The 16,481-nt window shown below is 36.5% G+C and overlaps 1 protein-coding gene across 1 annotated transcript in view; it reads right to left on the bottom strand.

The window, feature by feature from the left end:
- LOC150107016 (cell adhesion molecule Dscam1-like) overlaps positions 1-16,481 on the bottom strand; it is a 754,963-nt gene that overhangs the window by 335,499 nt on the left and 402,983 nt on the right. Inside the window, exons 15-16 of the mRNA XM_090393540.1 lie at positions 12,723-12,871; positions 7,037-7,162 (exon numbers count right to left, since the gene is read on the bottom strand). Coding sequence (XP_090249666.1) covers positions 7,037-7,162; positions 12,723-12,871 — 275 coding nt within the window. The remainder of the gene's footprint in view (positions 1-7,036; positions 7,163-12,722; positions 12,872-16,481) is intronic.

Genomic DNA, 16,481 nt, shown 5'->3' with positions numbered 1-16,481 from the left:
TGATAATTATAAGCAGCAGGCTAGAAAAGTCACAGCTGTACAACAGCTGTGACTCTTCTAGAAATAGAAAGCTAAATCTGAGTATGAAAAGAAACTGGCTCTGCAAATTGAAGATGACCTAAAAGAATCTATTGTTTTGCTGTAAGTAAAAGAAAGAATGAATTTGAAAGAATAACTCTATTGAATGTAGATGGTATGCAGGTGAACTGATGCAGAAGTGTTCAACTAATGAAAAAAACCAGATTGACAACATTTGCTAAACATTACCAACCTGGTATATGCAACACAGAAATCGCTGCTACCTCTTCACTGTATGAGAAAACATGAATGAGGATGAAGTACTAGAGCTGTGGCACAAACTGAATAAGAATTTGGCAATATGAACAACTGATAGGATATCAGCATGGATGCTAAAGGAGTGTTCAGCTGAATTCCTTTGACCAAGTTATATAATTTGAGTCTCAGCAATTTGTATTGTCTCAATCTGTCCTCATACGCTACATTCCAGAGACCCAAAACCACTAGTAAATCATCCCTGAACCCTCTCCAACAATTCACCATTCTTATAAAAACTAGGTGACCAAATCTGTGCACAGTAATCCATATGTGGTCTGACCAAAGCCTTGTATAATGAAATCTTAACATCCTACATGTTACTGTTCTCTACATCATGGCCATAGTCCACTGTGCTGTTTTTGCAATTTCGTGTCCCTCTCCACCATCACTCCGACATCTTTCATCATCTCCACCTCTTCTAAGATATCCCCACCAATCATATACTCTGCATCCCATCTTTGTTTCCCAAATTTTAAAACCTTAAACTATTGCTACATTGAACAAACATCCCTACACACACACAAACACACACGCTTGCCCATTGATCCATTCTATTCAAGTCCTCTTGCAAGGCTACAACTTCCATTCTACTCCTCAGCTCTCCCCAACTTTGTATCATCAGCAAACAACTGTACATCACTCACCAGTCAAGCCCTTTCCAATGTCATTTACATGCAAATTAAACAACAGTGGCCCTAAAATAGACCTTGGGAGCACACTACAAGTGATTTTCCTCTTTGGGGGATATCACTCTCCCATACACAACCTGCTAATACCTATCAGAGAGCTAACCAATCCAACACACTAATCTACTATCCAACCCAATCTGTTAAAATTTAATTACTAGTCTATCATGTTCATGTGGCAATCTATCGAAAGCCTTTGCAAAATCTAAATATACTACTGTATAATCATCCCCTCTGTCCAGTGAATTTGTCGCCTTGTTATAATAGTTAAGCAGATTACTAAAACCCAGTCTTCCTTTAGCAAACCCATGCTGTCCATCAAAGAGAATTCTGCTGCTGTCAACCAAGTTCTAAATCCTGAGCCTCACTAGGCTCTCTAACACCTTGATCACAACTCTAGATAAACAGATTGTTCTATAATTCAAAGTTGTATTAGTCTTATCATCCTTATATGAAGTGGAACAATTTCGCTATCTTTTCACTCTTATGGAAGTTGGGCCAAACTAAGACTCATTAAAAGGTAAGTTAAACCTGTTGTTATCTTATCTTCTGGAACATTCCCTCAAGACACATGGTGATATACATCAGGTATCATGGTGATATACGACCTATGGCCTTATTAGCACCAAGTTTACGCAATTCATCATACACCTGCTCACTCACCATCATTGGTTCCAGTTCTCCCTTCACACTGCTCCAAGTTCTGCATTATGTCATTATGTTACATTCACAGGGATGGAATACTTGAATGAACTGCTCATTTAACACTTCTACTATACCCTACTGAGTATTTGTTTTCTCCCATAATCATTCTTCCTTTTAATGGCCACATATCGAAAAAAAAAACTCCATAGGAGATTTCTTTAAACCTCATTTGCTAACTGCTGCTCATACTGCACTTTTCCTACCCTTACCAAGTGAATCAACCTCTTTTCATGCTCTTTGTACTCGTCGTGTAACTGATTATTGCCACTCACCTTATGCTGCATCCACAATGCCTTTTTCTTCCAGATTGCATGCTTCACCTCTTCAGTCATTCATTTTATACCCAACTTATTTAATCTCCTGACCTTTGGAATGCACTCAGTCACTGTCTCTGCCAGATAGTTCCTGAGTATTAACCAAACAGTGTCGGTTTCCTTCCCATACAATTCCTCATTCCATGCTGAAGCTGAAAGCCGTCTCCTGAGTTTGTTGCAAGTTTTTCCACTTGGTTATACTATAAATTAAAGACAGCAAGAAATTATATACTTGGTTTAATCCTTTATCTAAGTGTAAGCAAACAAAGTTTGTGCCTGAAATATAATCAGGATTAGGGCAACTCGTATATAGAGGCTAATGAATTCACATCACTTGCCTTAGTATCCCATTATGCTATGCATTATGAGAAGTGTCACTACCTAGATCAGTTTCGACCTTTATTGAGGTCTCGTGAGCCAGAATGAGAGGCGATACTAAGGTTGAAGTAATGCAGAAGTCATATTTTCATATACATGCATGCCAAAAGGTGTCACACCTTATCATTAAAATACTCTGAATTAGAGAGAGTTGTTGGAACTTTTTCCACTTGGTTACACTATAAATTAAAGATACCAAGAAATTACATACTTGGTTTAATCCTTTATCCAAGTGTAACCAAACAAAGTTTGCACCTGAAATATAATCAGGACTAGGACAACTCGTATATAAAGGCTAATGATTTCACATCACTTGCCTTAGTATCTTTAATTTATAGTATAACTAAGTGGAAAAACTTCCAACAACTATCTCTAATTCAGAGTATTTTAATAATAAGGTGTGAGACCTTTTGGCAACTTGTATATGAAAATATGACTTCTGCATTACTTCAACCTTAGTATCATCTCTGGGTCTGGCTCCCACTGACGAGACCTCAATAAAGGTCGAAACTGGTTTGGGTAGTGACCCTTCCTATAATGCATAGCATTATACATGCCTGTAAGGATATGTGCTTTGCATTATGGGATACTAAGGCAAGTGATATGAAGTCATTAGCCTCTATACATGAGTTGCCCTAGTCATGATTGTATTTCAGGTACAAATTTTGTTTGCTTACACTTGGATAAAGGATTAAATATTATTAAATATTAAATTATATACTTAAACCAAGTATTAGATAAGTACCAGATCGACATAATAGGCGTGACTGAAACAAAAAAGACCAAAACTGGTGAGATCTTTCTGAGCAATAAATACAAAATGTTATATTCAGGCAATGACAATCAAGGAAAAGAAGGAGTAGCCATAATATTCAACACAAAATATGAGGCTAATCTTCTTGAATGGCAGTCAGTCTCAAGTAGAGTAATGTGGGCAAATATGAGAATGGGGAACTGGACAATGAGACTTATTTGTGCCTATGGTCCCACAGAAGGTTCCACTAAGGTAGAAGTGGAGGAATTTTTTGACGCTTTAGAAAAAGCAACTGACACAATGAAAAAGGAAAAGTTGGTCCTTGTTGGGGATCTAAATAGCAGAGTAGGAAATGATTGTGAGACATATAAAAATATTTTGGGAAAATTTGGAGAAAAGAGCAAAGCTAATAATAATGGCAAATATCTGTTGGATTTCTGCTCAGGACATGGACTGGTTATTACTAACACCATGTTCCAACATAAAAATGTGCACAAATTCACATGGAGAGAAGAGGCTAGGAATAAGAAAAGTCTCATTGACTATGTTATTGTTGATAGTGATGTTTTCTCCCTGGTGCAGGACACCAGAGTGTACAGAGGATTTGAAATTGGAAGTGATCACTATTTAGTCTTGAGCAGAAAATGAAAATGAAAAAGTGAAAGAGTTTGAGAACAGGAATCAAACCTTGGAGATTCAGTGGCAAACTCTGAAGAAAACATTGGTTGATTCTGCCAGAGAGGCATGTAGTGAGGTTGTGTGCAAGGATAAAAAAATCAGAACTCCCTGGTGGACACAGGAAGTTAAAGAGGCAGTGAAGGAAAAGAAGAAAGCATATCAAAAGTTCCTGGCAAATAAGTCAGCTTTTACTCTTACAGAATACAGAGACAAATGTAAGAAAGCTAAACAGTGTGTAAAACTAGCTAAACAAAAGTCATGGGAGGACTTTGGCAAGAATATAGAAAATAAATATCAAGAAGGTAGCAAAATATTCTGGAGGTTGTTGAAGAAACTTAGGAATGGAGGAAAGAGTGTTGTAAAAGGAGTTAGAGATGATAAAGGTGACATGAAAACAGGAGAAAAAGATATCCTTGAAGTATGGAGTAATTACTTTGAAAAACTGCTAAATGAAACAAGCAGTGATGACAGCACAGTGATAAAAAACACTGACCAGGCATGCAGTCAGGAATACATATCCATACTTGAAGTAGAAAAAGCCATCAAAAGCTTGAAATGTGGAAAGGCAGCAGGAGTAGATGATATTCGACCAGAAATGCTGAAGTATGGTGGTATAAAAGTCTTACAGTGGCTGCACTGCATAGTTCAGAAAGCCTGGACAGAGGGACGAATTCCCGATGATTGGAGTAGAGCTCTCATAGTACCCATATATAAAAAGGGAAATAAAACTGCATGTGAGAATTACAGAGGTATTTCCCTACTGAGCGTTCCTGGCAAGATCTATGCAAGTATACTTGAGAAACGGTTGAGAAGAATTGTGGAAGAAAAGCTTGGTGAAGAACAAGCTGGATTCAGGCCAAACAGAGGCTGTCAGGATCAGATCTTCACTTTACGACAAATAGTCGAGAAAGCATGGGAATATAACAAAGATCTATATTTAAGCTTTGTTGATTTGGAAAAGGCATATGATAAAGTGCCAAGAGAGAAGCTATTCAATACGCTGCAGTTATATGGTGTCAATGGGGCATTATATCAAGCAATACTTAGTCTTTATTTGAGTTGTAAGTCAGCAGTTAGAATTGAAGGAAGTACAGGAAGATGGTTTAATGTTAAATCTGGTGTGAGACAAGGATGTACATTATCCCCTCTGTTATTCATTATCTATACGGATCACATTATGAAGGAAAGTGGTATTAAACCTGATATCAAAATTGGAGATGTTAATGTCAGCTCTTTGCTTTATGCAGATGATGTTATACTTCTAAATAAATCCGCTACAAGTCTGCAAGATTCTCTGACTAAATTGAATAGCTGTTGTAATAGATACGGTATGAAGGTCAGCAATAAAAAGACAAAGACAATGAAAATAGGCAGAATCATTGAAAATGTCAACTGTGTTGTGAATGGAGAACCTGTGGAACAAGTAAAACATTTCAGCTACTTAGGCACGATTTTTACGGAAGATGGTAAATTAAATATAGAAATAGACAAAAGAAATCAGCAAAGCTGGTATGGTGGGAAGTCAATTGAATAAATTCATATGGAATAAGAGAGAAATTAGTCGGAACACTAAATTATAAAGTGATCTTGATATACAAGTAAACCTGTATACAAGTGAACTGTATACAAGAGAGTGTTCAAACCAGTTTTAACTTATGGATCTGAGAGCTGGGTCAGAAGTAAAACACTTGACCAAAGACTAGAGACCGCAGATACGGAGTCCTGAGAAAGATTAGAGGCGTGAACAGATGGCATCAATGGCAATATTATATTAAAAATGAGGATATTAGGAAAGAACTTGACATTGTCAGCATCCAGGAATGCATTAGCAGAGCTAATCTCAGGTGGTATGGTCACTTAAATAGAATGGGAGAGGAAAGATTAGCAAAACAAGTGTTCTCTGCCAGGTTGGCAGGAAAACGACCCAGAGGAAGACCAAGATATAGGTGGATTGATACGGTACAAAGTGCCTTAGACGATAGAAATATAAGATCTGATAATGTTGAAGTTTTGACAGGTAAGAGACTGATTTAGAGGAAAATTGTAGATAGGAAGTTAGTAATGATGTAATTTTTTCATGTAGTACTGTCATATCCTGTACACCCCTTGAGGGTACATGGCAGGAATTTGATGATGATGATGATGACTTAAACCAAGTATATAATTTCTTGGTATCTTTAATTTAAAGTCTCCTGAGTTTGTCTTAATCATCCACCTTGTAGTTCCACGTATAACCCTTTCTCACAAGTCATTATATGGCTGGCCTCCACTCAAGCGATCACTTTATCATCACTTTTATTAACTGGAGGAAGATTTGACACCATGTTCACAATAATCCTCTGATGAGATAATCAAATTCAAGACCCTCAAACCTCATGTATCCTCTGTTACACATTATCTAAGATAGTTGTACATCAAAAATTCATTCTCCTTGGTTCCAGACACTGTCTCTTCATTCTAGTCCATAATTGAAATCACCCTTTTTTCCCGGATCAATTTGCCTATACATTTCCTTTTCACTGTCTCACATTACCAGGTCTATCGCAACACCCTACTAAACATTTCATCCTGTCCACCTCCACTTCACAATAAACTGCTTATAAACTAGTGTCACTACTTGCTCCTTTGATCTTCACCTTAAATGGGCACATCAACAGTACTTTCCCTCCCTTTTTGCTCCATCTCCTATTGCAAAAAACTACATATCCTTCCTATTTTTGCTTATTCCACAAATGTTTGCAGTCTTATTAATATCAAGTTCACACAGCATCAAAAAATTATATCTTATTTTTCTTCATTGTTATATCAAAAACAATTTCCTTTCTCCATGAAATATATATATATATATATATATATATGGTTACAAAATCCAATCTGGGTAGATTATGGGCATTTGAGGGCCAAAAGTACCACATACTATTATTACTCTTTGCAAGAAAAATATATACTGTAAGAGTGGGAAATACTTTTCTGCCTATCACTTGGCTGCAATTATATCTGTTCTTGCAGGACTATATGGTACCAAAAGAAAAAAATTAAAATAAAGCCTGTGGAGCATTTCCAATGTAATCACTTTATTAAAACAGTTAATTCACTTCTTAATCTTTAAACAGGGCCTAATATATATCTTTTATTTTTTAAATTACATTGAAAATCTTTTATTCAAACAAGAGGCTTGCCTGCACTATCCTTATACTGCAGAACAAATTTTGTTATAGGGCTGTTTCCACTAAAAGATGGGCTCCACATCACTGTAACTGTGCGACTTTCCAAATCTTTCACTTTTACATCCACTGGAGGAGCAGGTGCCTCTGGAAAAAAAAATCCTTAATTATTCTTTTTTGTTTATTCTTTCTACAACTTTTTCTTTTTTTATTAATAACTTCTTAATTAAAAGAAACACACGTATTAACCACAGTGAAAATTATTTAATTGTAAATCCAAACCATAGGATCCATTGGGAAAAGTCTAAACTTTTACATAGATCTTTATATAAACATGAACGTTTATACAAAGAAAGTTCTGAAGCCCTACTACACAGACCAAACTTAAACCACAACGACGTTCTTACTATTCCTAAAGTATGGGAAATTGTCATACAAAATTGTGTTAAATAATTTTTTATTTTTGTTTATTTTTTTTTTTTGTACTACTGTAGCACGTTATGCACGTTTAATGAGATTCTATTGAAATCATGCACCCTAACTGTATGTTATTCCTATTATTGTTTAAAACTACTGCACTGATGATGTCCTAAGATACTTAGATGAAATATTTACAATTAAATAATTTTCACTGTGGTTAATACGTGCGTTTCTTTTAATTATGATCGCACCACAGGTTTCGTTATTTAAAAAAAAAAAAAAATTTAATAACTTCTGTTAACTTAAAAAGTTACTAAAGTAATTTATGTTATTAAATATATGTGGTCAATTCTTGTTATTAAACCAAGATTGTAATTTGCTAATCTATGTCCCCAGTGAATTCCCCCATAACTGCTTAGCCTGCGCTGTGTTAATCTGTAATATATGGCATCCATATCTTCCTGTGGACTCTATGATCTTCAGCGGCAACCAAGGATATGTTTTGTCCTATCTTGGAACTAGTAAGCCTGAAATAAATCATCTCTTTCAGACCTAAAATCCTCCTTAACTTCCGGTTTTGTTGGCTGAAGTTTCTCTGCCATAAAATACCACTCCTCCTGATCTATTCTCTCTATCCTTCTTGAAAATATAATATTGCTTACATTTTATCCAAGTAACTACATAATTTTATGTGAAGTAGTAGGTTGCTGATGCTGAAAACTCCTCTCCTTTCAACATTATTTCAAAGCCGAACAGAGAAACTACGAGTTTCATGCCGAATATAGAAGCTACAAAAGTTTCGGCAGATCCAAGTGTAAGCAAACCTTTCATGACAGGGGCAACTCGTAGTAAAGGTGGAGTAAGCTCTGATCACTATCATTATTATTTCCAATAATGTAAAACACATCTCCTAGGGGACATATATGATGTTATACATTATGGGGGGGGGGGGTCACTACCCAGACCGGTTTCGACCTTTGTTGAATGTTCAAGTACAGGTCAAACTCCAAAAACTCAGCATTGTTCCCCTCAGTAACAGGCTCGCCCTGCATCTCATCTGAGGGGTAACAGCAACAGCCGTGCCTCAGTTAACTTCATGGGCTACAGCATTGCCATTCATTACCCCCCACCCACACACACACACACACACATCCACGACCTGGGTGACAGCAACAGCCGAGTCTCAGTTAAAATTTAATGGGCTACAGCATTGCCATTCACCACCCAAGCTTCCAACTGGTTTCAACCTTTGTTGAGGTCTCGTCAGTGAGAGCTAGAGTAGGCAGACCCAAAATGTAAATACCCAGGTTGTAGTGATGCAGAGGTTATACTTTACCATACGAATTGCCAAGAGGTGTCACATCACAAAAGGCACCAAGAATTACTGAAATAGAGAATCAAAAGGCTTCACTTTGGCAATGCAAAATTATTCAAATTAAGTGGATATTGAATCCAACATTATTTCAAAGCGGAATAGAGAAACTACAAGAGTTTCGTGCCGAATATAGAAACTATAAAAGTTTTGGCAGATCCAAGCATAAGCAAACTTTTCATGACAGGTGCAATTCGTATTAAAGGTGGAGTAAGCTCTGATCGCTATGGGAAATATTAAGGATAGTGATCAGAACTTACTCCACCTTTTTGAATTATAAATTTGAATAATTTTGCATCACCGAAGTGAAGCCTTTTGGCTCTCTATTTCAGTAATTCTTGGTGCCTTTTATCATGTGGCACTTCTTGGCAATTCGTTTGGTAAAGTAAAATCTCTGCATCATTACAACCTGGGTATTTACATTTTGGGTCTGGCTCCCACTGACGAGACCTCAACATATGTCTGGGAATCTTCTGGGAACATAAAATTATGATATGTGCATGCAGGCATTAACAACGAGCAAATGAGGCTGAAGAAGCCAACTGGCGTTGGTCCTAGAGTCCTAAAGATGCCCCTAGTGGGCTAAATTGGGTTGTCTTGGTTGTTAGGTTGATGTTCTAAGGATACAAGCTTCCCAAATTTGGGGTAGTCTCATATTAGTCATGATTTATTAGTCAGTTTTAATCTCTGCCCTCTTTATGATCCTTCTTTTACAGAACAAATTCCATCCAGATATCATGGCGCTCTTTGCGCATGTATTACATTCTGGTTATTTTGTATGGCAAAATGCTTTCTACCTACAAAAAGAAGGCACAGCCATGGGCTCGCCATTATCCCCCCTATGGCTAAATTTTATATGGAACATTTTGAGCAACATGCTCTAGATTCCTCTCCTTTAAAACCCAAAGTCTGGCTTAGATGGATTAACGATGTTTTCGTGATCTGACCCCATGGCTGAGACACTAGACACTTTCCGCCACCTAAACAAACAACACAAACGCATACAGCTCACAATTGAGATTGAAAAACATAACACACTTCCGTTTCTAGATACACTTGTCACATGTCTTCCTTCTGGCAGTCTTTCCTTCACTGTTTACCAGAAACCGACACATACTGGCCAATATATATACAAACTCCTACCACCCAACACAAAAACCAGGTATCATTAATACTCTAAAAAACAGGGCTCTGAAGATCTGCTCCAATGAACAAGCGCTGAAAGATGAATTTAAAGTTATCAGCAATACGTTTCTAAAAAATGGCTACAGCCAAAACACGATTAACAAAATTCTCTAAAAGACCTCAACAAAAAACAAAGATAAACCAGACTATAATAAAACTATAACCATTCCCTACACTACAGAAATACAACCTCAAAGCCACCTTTAAACCTCCTGCAAAATTAAAAAGCTTATTCAACTCATCCAAAGACCCACTTCCTCTGCTGGCCCACCCTGGAATATATCATATTTATTGCACCTGTAATCTACCATATATAGGGGAAACAGGATGCATAATTCCTATCAGACAAAAGGAACATAAACGACACATTAAATATAATAACTATGGTGAAGCTGGCCTTTCTGATCATGCCCGAAACACTTTACATAGAATTGACTGGAAAAGCACCAGTTGTTTACATCATATCAAAACATGGTATGAATGCAAATTTAAGGAAGCCTGTGAGCTTCTTATCAACCATCCCAATCTGAACAATAATGATGGTCTAAAAATCTCAAGCATAGGGAAGGCACATATTCTACCCACGGAACCTTTCTTGCTAAGAGTTAACTATAAAAAGGACTATAGATAATCCAGAATCCTAAATCTAATATAACAATTGTAATGTTAAAAATAGGACACCATTGTTATAAGAAAACTATCTATAAGAAAGAATGTTTCTCTCATGTTATCTAGCTTTGATCTAGTTTCTAAATAATTAATTAATTTGTAATTTTATCTGTATTGTTTTTTTCCCACTAGAGATCGTGCCAGTAGAATAACCGATGATCAAATCATTGTTTCTTTAGCTTACTGTGTGAAATGTAACTCAGTTTGTCCTTGTATATTTGTATATACTCCAGATGATCAGCATTCTCTCCAGATGATCAGCATTCTCTCCAGATGATTACTAACCTCTATGTTGCCTGGACCCCCACTCACTTCCATCCCTTCCCTAAACATTCTAGTTTCCCTTACTCTGCACTTCCAGTCTCTCACTGAACCACACTTTCTCAAGACTCCTTACCCCAAATCCATTCAAATGCAAGCCATCCACCTTATATAAATCCTTCCTTCTATCAAACTCGTTTACACATCCACAAACTCCACACTATTCCCCCTGCATAACTATGCACTGACTTATTTGCAATTATAGTTCTCTATCTCAGCTCACCTCTTATCATACTGGGGCAACAGACTTATAACTTTTGCTTTCTCATTCTTCTTTTTTTGCATTCACTAGCAACTCTTTCATGTCTTCTCACATACCACACGTCACCTGCTAAATCATTTGTACCAGCCAAAATAAACATCTCTTTCAACTTCACTCTCTGCATCCTTATGGCATCACTAACATCTTTAATCTCAGCACCAGGAAAACATGATTTTGTCCCACTACTTTAAGCACTCCTTTTATCAATGAATCACAATACAAAATCTGATCCTTATTCTTATGCTTTCATACTGAACTTTTTCTCCTCTTGCATCTGCCCATTCTTTTGTTTCTGTGTCACACCACCTGCCAGACATTTCTCCAACCACTCATTTCATGTTTTGTACTGTTGAGAACTTCACGTAAGTGTGCTATCTTTTCCATTATCATCTGATGATTTTCTTCATATTTCACTGCATCATTTGCAATCACTCATACAACTTGTAACACCAATCTTGCTAATTGCATTATCATGCATTTTGTCTTTCAACTCACCACTGTCATTCTTCTTACTCTCTTCACATGTGTCGCATTTCCTGATGAACACGTGAGACAAACACATTCTCCAGTTTCATTCTCCTTCCATAAATCTCTTATTCTGCAAAGTGCATATATTTCCCACATCCTGCAGTGAACAATACCATGGACATTAAAATTGCCTGCCATTGTTTTGTGCATTTGCATCATAACAAAAAATGCATTGTACAATTAAACAAAAGTTAAACCTTTGAAAATTAAAAATTACAAAATTAAGCACACCACACTTACAGTAGTTAATCAAACACTGATTATATAATATAATAATGCAAAAAATATAATAATGCAAAAAAGTGTGAATATAATATAATAATGCAAAAAAGTGTGAATATAATATAATAATGCAAAAAAGTGTGAATTAACTATCACTAAGTTTCAAAAAGAATTTATTTTGGCAATAAAAATCACTTGATGTAGCACTTTTCTCAATTTATTTACGTAACAGTTTATGTGAAAGCAAATAGAAGCATTTGGGGATGAGGAAACAGTTGAGAGGATTCAGAGGCGAGTGACCAAGATGGTGATTGGCCTGTGGAATGTTCCCTATGAGGATAGATTGAAGGTGTGTGGATTGCAGAAGTTGGTTGATAAGAGAAAAAGAGGGAATATGATAGAAACATTTAAGTTGCCTAAAGGATTTTAGAGGATAGATGAAGGGGAAATGTTTCAGCACTTGGCTAAAGGGACCAGAATGAGGAGTCATCCCTGGAAGTTTAATAAAGGTATTGTCAAGTAAGGGTGTGAGGACTAGATTTTTTGTTTGGAGAATGGGGAATGAGTAGAATGAGTTGCCAGAGTCAGTTGTGAGTGTACTGTCTGTTAATGGGTTCAAGGAGAGGTATGATAGATTGGATCTCCCACGATGAATCTTCAGACTCCATGGAGGTGCCATATAATAATAATAATTATAAAATTTCCATTAAATATAGCTGTCACCTTACCTTGGACTATTAGCTGAATGTTCGTTTCATCAGACCCAAACTTATTTGACACTGTGCATGTATAAAGGGCTGAATCATGTCTGCCTGTAGAGGTGATTGTAAGATGAGAAAATATTTTGCCATGTGAAGATTCTTCCTTTACATGATACCTGAAAGCCAGAAAAATAACTATTAAGAAAACAAACTTAATTTGTAAAGTATTGAACATAAAATTAATTTATGTGCAATAGTCTACAAATTATGCAAAGTCCTACTTGTTATGATAAAAATTTACTTCCCCAAAATTTTCCCACACATTGTTTTTTTTAATGATATGACCCAATAAGTCGATAGGAGTTCCACAAAATAATTAATAGTGCAGTACTGTGGTTAGATTTTTTTTTTTGATTAAATTAAAAAAATATATATTATATTTTTTCCAGTCTGGCTACTTGCTAGCTAGCAAAATTTATTAGTGGATGAGCATATTTGTTGAGCCCAGGTTATATGTATTGTTAGTATAACAGGAGCTTTAAGAATGGAAATGGAAAGGAATGTTCACAATTAATCCAAACCAGTTCAAGTTATGAGATAAATAAATTATGTTCATAAACTGCATGTCTATACAGTTACTTTGTTAAGAACATATGGCCTCACTGTCTAAGGCTAATTATGTATGTTTTAAGTTATGTAGTTATTTTAACCAATAAAACCTCCATTGGTTAAGATAATAACATATCGTGCTAATCAGGAAAATGCCAGTTAGCATACTATAATATTGGTCAAAAGAAATATTAAAGATGTATATACAGTGAGTGAGTGCATGCATATACAGAGCCTCTGTAGCTCAGTCAGTATATACTGAGCCCTTTGGTCAGAAAGACCTGGATTCGATTCCTATCCATAACGTGAGGAACTTATCTGATCTCTTTCAACAATGGTGAATTAGCTGGTCTCATATGGAGATAGAGAGTTTTTTCACCCAGAAACTTGAGTTTTTCGTCTCTCATAACAATGAGTCCCCTGGGTGAAAAAACTCTCATATGGAGATAGGGAGTTTTTTCACCCAGAAACTTGAGTTTTTCGTCTCTCATAACAAGCGAACTGTCCCCACGAACACAAACAGATCTACAGTTATGAATACTTGCCCTTGGGTGGGATGCAGCAGAGGAGTGACAAGTCAGCTGCATTAATTCATCGTAAACCCCTCATTAGGGGACTCTAACTGTTCTAAGGGACAGAGAAGAAGATTTTAGTTTGTTTTATTAGCACAAAGACTAATGAGAAGGGAAGGAAGGATATATATATATATATATATATATATATATATATATATGTCAAAAGAAGTAAATCTGATGTAAAACTACTGGTTCCAGCTCACAGGATCATCCATCATGATTCAGTGTTTTTTTGTTTTTTTTTTAAATTTAATCATGGGAGGGATGCATCTTGTGAGTGGAAGCTACACCATATAGTTACAATTATCAATGCATCCTTTTATGTATTATCCCAAGCTTACTATTTGTGCTATGTATTCACATAAGTTTAATGAAGATTATATTCCAAAATGAAGTGGAATCTTAATTAAATTTAATGAAACTTATTTCCATTATGATGTGATGAGTCATAAATTTTAGATAATTCTTCCTTATATATGATCAACATTCCATGTATGGTTATTTATTGGATGCAGAGGTCTCGCCTATATCCTTCATTCCAGTTCATCTGAAAAATGATCTGTTGAGTTGAGACTGGGAAACTGTGTAGGCTAATCAAAATTTTCCACATCTTTTTCCATGAGCTGTGTTGCAATAGCACCTCTAGTATGACATGGTGTATTGTTGTGCTGAAAACTGTATGGATCTATTCTGAAAAACTATAAATTATAGTTATTCTGAAAAACATATGTGGATAAAGCATTACTTTATCCACATATGTTGCATACCCATTAGAGTTTATTAGGCACCACAATCAAAGATCCAAGATCATACCAGGAAAAACAGTTCCAGACTGTTTCTCCTGGTCTGAGAAACTATACTTTTTTCTGATTGATGGGTATTTGTGGTGTGGGTGTTATGAGTGTGGACTTGAATGAAGTTATGAGTGGTAAAATATATGGTGATTCTATGATTAAGGGTATGGAGAGTGGTATGCATGAGGAGTGCTTGGCTGATGGGACAATAGAAAGAGTGGCTTTAGCAATAAAGAGAGGGCATGAAACAGACAAGATGATAGTTATGGTGGGTACGAATGACCTAAGAGGTAGTATAAATCGGGTAGGAAAAGATTTAAGAACATTATTAGATATTGTGAAGAGGAAAAGTGTCAATGGGAGAATAGTGTGTGTGCTGCCTCGTTTTGACAATTACGAGTTAAGTAGACGAGCAATGATAATGAATGATATGATTGCAAGAATGTGCAGAAAAAGAGGTCTGGAGTTTGTTGATGTTTGGAGTGTGTTTGAAGGAAAAAGGCAGTTGTATGCTAGAGATGGACTGCATCTTAACATGGAAGGACATAAGCGATTGAAGAAGTTATTGTTTTCTGAACAGGTTGAAGTTATTGGGCAGGGAAACTAATATTGAAAAGGTTGAGTGTAAGAGAGAGAAACTTTAGCACTGATTGTGTATTTATTGATCCTTATAGGCAGAATAAATTGCAGAAGAGAGGGGATAAAAATCGACATAGGACTACGGTAGTTAGTGACTTATATATCAGTTCTAAAGCCAGTACAAGATCTAGAGGGAATCTGCAATTTTTGTATACCAATGCTAGAAGCATTCGAAATAAGAGAGAAGAATTTTTGGCATTAGTCAGTGAAATCTCACCCAAAGTTGTAGGCATTAGTGAAACTTGGCTGTCAGCAGAAGATGTGGTCACTGGAATTGAATGTGATGGGTACAGTATTTTCAGGGAGGATAGAGAAGATAGAACAGGAGGAGGAGTACTGTTGATGATAGCTGATGTGTTGCAGCCAAAGAAAGTAGTATATCATGATGATAGACATTTGAATGAGAGTTCATTTGAGGCAGTCTGGTGCGAAATAGTGACCAACGCAACCAAATATACAGTTGGATGCTGCTATAGGCCAGGGAGTACGGGGGGAGATATTGAATTCATGCATCAGCAACTTAGTGCAATGAGTGAAGGCTTAGTGATTATTATGGGGGATTTTAATTATGGTGATATCAATTGGAAGGAGGAAATATCACGTAGCAAAAAGGAAATGGAGTTCATACATCTTCTACGAGATAATTACTTGAAACAGCACGTAACTGAAGGGACACGTGGTGTGAGAGTGTTGGACCTGGTTATTGGTTCAGAGGTTATATGCATAAGTAAGGTGTTCTCGTTACCTCCAGTTGGTGAAAGCGATCATGTGGTATTGACTTGGGAGGCTGCAAAATCTGTGGATTTTTCTATTAAGAAGGGGTATGTACGGAACTACAGGTTAGGCAATTATAACAAGCTTCGGAGTGAGCTTGCAGCCATCCCATGGCAGAACATATTGCAAGGGAAAGATGTTAGCAGTGCTTGGGATAAAATCAGCGGGTATCTGAGGAAAGCAATATCAGATTGTGTCCCCATGGTCAGGGGGTCAAACAAGGCAGGCATTAGATGGATGAGCAGTAGTATCAAGCTTGAACTGCAAAAAAAGAAAATGTTATGGAGAATTTACAAGGAGAAGGGCGATCAGGACACCCATGAGCAGTACAAGGCTCAAGCTAGGAAGGTTACCAGCATAGTAAGAAAAGCTAAATCAGATTATGAGAAGACCTT

The sequence above is a fragment of the Typopeltis vanoorti genome, chromosome 5 (genome assembly GCF_054136105.1).
Source record: "Typopeltis vanoorti isolate ZY-2024b chromosome 5, IOZ_Tvanoo_1.0, whole genome shotgun sequence".
Taxonomy (NCBI): Eukaryota; Metazoa; Arthropoda; class Arachnida; order Uropygi; family Thelyphonidae; genus Typopeltis; species Typopeltis vanoorti.
The sequence above is the reverse complement of the archived record's forward strand: the minus strand, read 5'-3'. Positions and strand labels throughout refer to the sequence as shown.